Source organism: Otolemur garnettii, unplaced genomic scaffold (assembly GCF_000181295.1).
Source record: "Otolemur garnettii isolate 467f Iridium unplaced genomic scaffold, OtoGar3 scaffold00087, whole genome shotgun sequence".
In the NCBI taxonomy this organism is placed as follows: Eukaryota; Metazoa; Chordata; class Mammalia; order Primates; family Galagidae; genus Otolemur; species Otolemur garnettii.
The window spans coordinates 7,373,483-7,379,094 of NW_003852482.1; the positions used below are offsets into that span (position 1 = coordinate 7,373,483).

Here is a 5,612-nt window from a genome sequence, read left to right on the forward strand (position 1 = left end):
TCTTTTTGAAGAGGCTCCCTGTGGTTCTTAGAGATCAACCAGGTCCTTATTGAAGGATGTCTGTTTTTCTCTCGCCTTTAATTAGTCTGCCTGAAGAGCAGGTTTAGTATAGAAAACACTTCAGATTTCTCAGAAGGACACCACGGTTGCAAAAGGCTATCTTTTTTATGATTTATTTGCTTGTTTTTTAAATAGCTTAATACTAACAGAGTGAAAGGCCTCTCCCAAGAGAATGAAAATGGAACCTTGGTCTTTTTTTAGTAGTAGTTCTTGAGAGCAGTATCCTTAGAACCGGAGTTCACTTCTAGATCTCTTCAGCTTTTAGGTTCCTGCTGTATTTACAGTGTGAATTATTCATTAGTGCGTTTGGGAAGCATCTGGAATGCTGTATATGCCAACATCGTCAAAGTAATGCCCGTCAGAACTTGATGGTCTTTTCGGACTATCACCTGCAACCAGTCTTCTTTAACTCTGTTTAGGATTTAACTGGCAAAAGAGAACTAGAAAGAATACTGATTTTGCCTGGATCTATTCACCTAGGCTTCCTACCACTAGATATAAAATTTAAATGATTTTTATGACTGCTAAGGCCTGGAAGCTAAAAGGAAAATGTGGATTTAAAATAACAATTTTGGAAGAATTTTTATATGAGGTGTGAATTTAGAAGTGGTATTTTAAATTTGTAATGTAAATTTAAGTTAAAACATTGTAACCTACTTCTTAGTAGCCTCAGATTAACCTGAAATTAAAAAAAAAAAATGAATAAGCAAGTTTGTAAGTTATAGGTAACAGAAGAATTGGTTAGTATTTCAAGCCCCGTGCTGACAGCGCCCCACGCGCAGCCTCTGGACGCTGAGTGCTCCAGGCTCCCAGCTGCGCTGCTCTCAGTACTTTGGGAGAAGCACCTGGCAATCAAGTCGTCATCTGCTCTGCGTGTTCCTCCTCTTCTTCCCAGTCCTTGTGCTGGTGTTGTTTTTACTGCATCTGCTTTATTTTTATTTTTATTGATTTATTTTTGAGACCGGATTTCACTCTGTCACCCTGGGTAGAGTGCCGTGGCCTCATCATAGCTCACAGGAACCCCACACTCTTGGGCTCAAGTGATCTTCTTGCTCAGCCTCCCTAGTAGCTGGGACTACAGGTGCCCACCACAGCCCAGGGCTAGTTTTTCTACTTTTGATAGAGACAGGGTCTTGCTCTTGCTCAGGCTGGTCTCAAACTCCTGAGCACAAGGGATCCACCCTCCTCAGCCTTCCAGAAGCTGGGATTACAGGCATGAGCCATGGCACGCGACCTATATCTGCCTTTTAAGGAGCAGTTGTGATACCCCAACTCAAAGAACTGGACTATGCTTTTAATTCTATTTATCCGTTCTGCTTTTTTCCTAAGATGTTTTTTCCTGTAGGGATATACTGCTTTTTCACATTCTTTTGGATCTAGTCTCACTAGATAAACTCTGCTATGTATCCCTGCCGTCTGTAGAGAGCCTGGTGTGGTTTACGTATTAGAGTAGATGTTCATGTGAGAGAAGTCTTCACGTAACTACATCCTTCTTCCAGTTGGGTTGATTAAAAATTTTAAACTGTTAATATTTTCATGTCTTCTTTTTTTGAAATAACTGCCCCAGTCGATATTCTATTAGGTGTTAGATATTCCCTCAAAATTTCAAAACTAGAAGGGGCAGTAGAGGTCACGCTGTCCAAGACCCATCAGCTCACACTTGTTTATTCGTCGAGGCCATGCGTCCAGGCACAGGTCTCTTGATTCCCAGAAGTTCCTAGAGTAACGTCCTTTTGACTAGAGTCCATTGCCTCTTGCATCATCTGATAATGTTTGCTAGAGACAAAACCACATTGCATTTCGTATGTGATATGTGCCACGATTAAAATTGTAAGTTTATCATCACATATTTTTCCAGGCAAATGTGTAGATTTTGGGGAAATGGAAGCAGCAGAAGTAAAATGCGAAATAATTAAGGTGCCTCCTATAAAAAAAGAAGAGCAATAGGCAATGAACAGGCAGTGAGCAGTGAGATGCTGACCAGTGGGAGTCCTCCTGGGGCTCCAGTGGCCAGCGCCCTGCAGGCATTTTCCTAACCACAACCACCTAAAGTCAGGACTCAGGAGAATCAGCCAGCAGGGCCAATGTTAGTGAGTTTTCTTTTCTCATTATCACTTCTCAGTTTTTATGCCTTTTTAAGCATGCTGAAGGTGGACACAAGTATTTGTGTTCTAACCTGGAGATGGGATTAGGAAGGGAAACCAGAATGATTTTGGCTAATGTGAGTGTATTCAGTGCAAACCTGCTAGGCAGGTTAAAAGTCTTCTTAGTGTAATGTCTTAGCATGAGTAAAATACTGTCTTTACTTCCATCAAGAAGACATGTTCACGGTTTTCATTAGCTCTCTGACGGAGCAGCTACACACAGCCTTTGAAACATGGCCTTGGCACTTTGATTTTTAATTTACACATTTGGACAGTTTTCCTTGGATTTGGAGCAACAGTGCCCCCACTGAGGATGATCATGGGGGAATGGGAGCCTGGTAAGAAAACAGCTCTAGTGCTACAAATGAAAGTCACTGCATGCTTGTGTACCTGTGGTCAAATCAGGTCTTCATAGCCAGTTAAGTGACCACCTACTGATCCTTTCTCTTCCTATTTGCCATACCTTTGAAGCAAAAGCCTAAAACCCGAGCAAGTCTTTAATAACGGGGTCTTGATTACACACGTGGGAAGACTGAAGGCAACAAATGGATTTCAGAAATGGACATTTGGAGGATTTTAAAAAAGCAAAACTTATAAACAGATGCACTAATTTCATCTTTCACTCCTGATTTCTCAATTATCTTTCTACATAAAGGTAACATGTCTGCATTTTTATTTTAGGAATCTTTCAAAGAAATACCAACCCAAAAGGAACTCAAAGGAAGAAGAAGAGTACAAGTATGTTTATCATTGATAATCATGTGGTAATGTCTGTCCACCACTGGTGATAATCACAAAAGAAAAGAACTATCTATCTATTAACCTAAGTAGCAGTCCCCATTCAATTGCAGTTTTTAAATTGGGGGAGAGAACGATAAAAACATGCTCAATTAACTTTTCTTTTTTATTTGTTTGCTTGTTTATTTATTTATTTCTTTATTGCTGTTTTTGGCCGGGGCTGGGTTTGAACCCGCCACCTCCGGCATATGGGGCTGGCACCCTACTCCTCTGAGCCACGGGTGCCGCCCAACAATTAACTTTTCTTATACTAAGTCCTTAGACCTATTCCAGATTGTTTCAATTAATTAGAAAAAGTTTATATTATAAAGTAAACAGGCTTGGTGCCTGTGGCTCAAGTGGCTAAGGTGCCAGCCACATACACCTAAGGTGGCGGGTTCAAATCCAGCCCGAGCCCGCCAAACAATAATAATGGCTGCAACCAAAAAATAGCCAGGGGTTGTGGCGGGCGCCTGTGGTCCCAGCTACTTGGGAGGCGGAGGCCGGAGACTTGCTTGAGCCCAGGAGTTGGAGGTTGCTGTGAGCTGTGATGCCACAGCACTCTACCCAAGGGGACAGCTTGAGGCTCTGTCTCAAAAAAAAATAAAAATAAAAAAATAAGGTAAACAAATATAGGAAGTATAGATTATGCATTCTAGAGTCCAGATTTGGTTGTTACTATCAGGAGTCCCCTGAGTGTCATACTACTTGTTCATCTGAGAAATAAATCCATTTCAGTAAGCAATTAAGGCATCTTAATATGGACAGCCCAAAATATTATATCTCTAATTTAGATTTAAATATCCTTTGCATTGGTACATATAGCACGTATATGGGTTAAATCTGGACTTAGTATTATCAAGGCCAAATATTGCATTACATACAGCAATTCAGTTTCACAAAATGAAAAGTATTTTGATTGTAATTAATTTTGAGCCCTTTTGATGAGAATTCGCTATGTGTAATGAATCGTCAGGGTCCTAAGGGAGATTGATGCAAATTAACCTGATTTTAATTACTATCTCCTTGGTGTTAAGCAGTGTTAGGAGGGATGTGGCCTTGTTTGAAAAGGAATGGTGTGTGTTCTGTTTCACAGGTATACGTCATGCAAAGCTTTCATTTCCACCCTGAACGAAATGAATGACTACGCGGGGCAGCATGAAGTTATCTCCGAAAACATGACCTCTCAGATCATCGGGGACTTAGCACGCTATGTTCAGGAACTGAAACAGGAGAGGAAATCGGTAATAAAAATTTTATTTTATGTTCTTCCTTAAAGATGGACCAAAGACAATGGGAATATCCCTAGAATATTTAAAGTTGAACGGAGACATATAAGATGATGGGTCTTAAACTAATACCTTTGAGAATCGTATAAAAGCTATGGACCCTATTTCTAGAAGGTATTTCTAGGTCCCTATGTATAATTCAGGGGTCCCCCAGACACTCTGAAACTCATCTGGAGACCCAAGGATATGAATCCCTGTGAGGAATTTAAATTTATTTGAGGTTATCAGACATTGAAGAAAGTAGGCAATAGGCTGGTTCACATGCAGTGGTGTTCACAACTAACTGATCACAGCCAGTTACAGATTCCTTTGTTCCTTCTGCACTCCCACCACTTCACTTGACTAGTCTTTAAAAAAGAAAAAGGGAGCAATATTATATGGTACATGCTGTGCGGAATAAATAGTATTAAAATAAATGCTTATAAGGAGGTCAACAAAACGGAAAGGTGAGCTCAGTTCTCCATCATTCTGTTCCTTGACCCTTTCCTTGCCATCTAACGAAGCAGAACATAACTGTTCCTCTTACAGTCTTTTCATAAATAGCTTTTAATGTTAACCAATGAGAAAGATGTATTCAAAGTATATTCATAGGCAAGATTTTGCCTTAAGAAATTTATCTTTTGGGGCTGGGTGCGGTGGCTCACGCCTGTAATCCCAGCACTCTGGGAGGCCAAGGTGGGTGCATTGTCTGAGCTCAGGAGTTAGAGACCAGCCTGGGCAAGAGTGAGACCCTGTCTCTAAAAAAATAGCCAGGTATTGAAGTGAGCTCCTGTAGTGCCAGTTTACTTGGGAGGCTGAGGCAAAAGAAGCACTTGTGTCCAAGAGTTTGAAGTTGCTGTGAGTGATGATGCCACAGCACTCTACCAAAGGCAACAAAGTGAAACTCTGTCTCAAAAAAAAAGAAAAGAAAGAAAAAGAAATTTATCTTTCTTTAAGTCATGGTCTGTATCATTGTGCTTTGATTAGTGATGAACTACATAATAAATTATTAGTAGTAATAAAGTACCAAAGTTGACCAGTGATGTACTTTTTTATAAATTTGGATCCACAATAATTCTTTTAGTGGCTGGACACATTGGCTTATGCTGTGATCCTAGCACTCTGGGATGATGAGGTGGGGGGATCCCTTGAGCTCTGGAGTTGGACACCAGCCCGAGCAAGAATAAGACCCATCTCTACTAAAAATATAAAAATTAGCCAGGTGTCATGTTTGATGCCTGTAGTCCCAGCTACAGGGGAGAGTGAGGCAGGAGGATCACGTGAACCCAGGAGTTTGATGTTACTATGAGCTAGGTTGACATCACAGCACTCTAGCCTGGGCAACAAAGTGAGAATCTGTCTC

General features: G+C 40.8%; 1 protein-coding gene across 1 annotated transcript in view; it reads left to right on the forward strand.

The window, feature by feature from the left end:
- Positions 1-5,612, forward strand: part of FNBP1 (formin binding protein 1) — a 125,501-nt gene that overhangs the window by 53,988 nt on the left and 65,901 nt on the right. The window contains exons 3-4 of the mRNA XM_012808209.2: positions 2,886-2,942; positions 4,078-4,225. Coding sequence (XP_012663663.1) covers positions 2,886-2,942; positions 4,078-4,225 — 205 coding nt within the window. The remainder of the gene's footprint in view (positions 1-2,885; positions 2,943-4,077; positions 4,226-5,612) is intronic.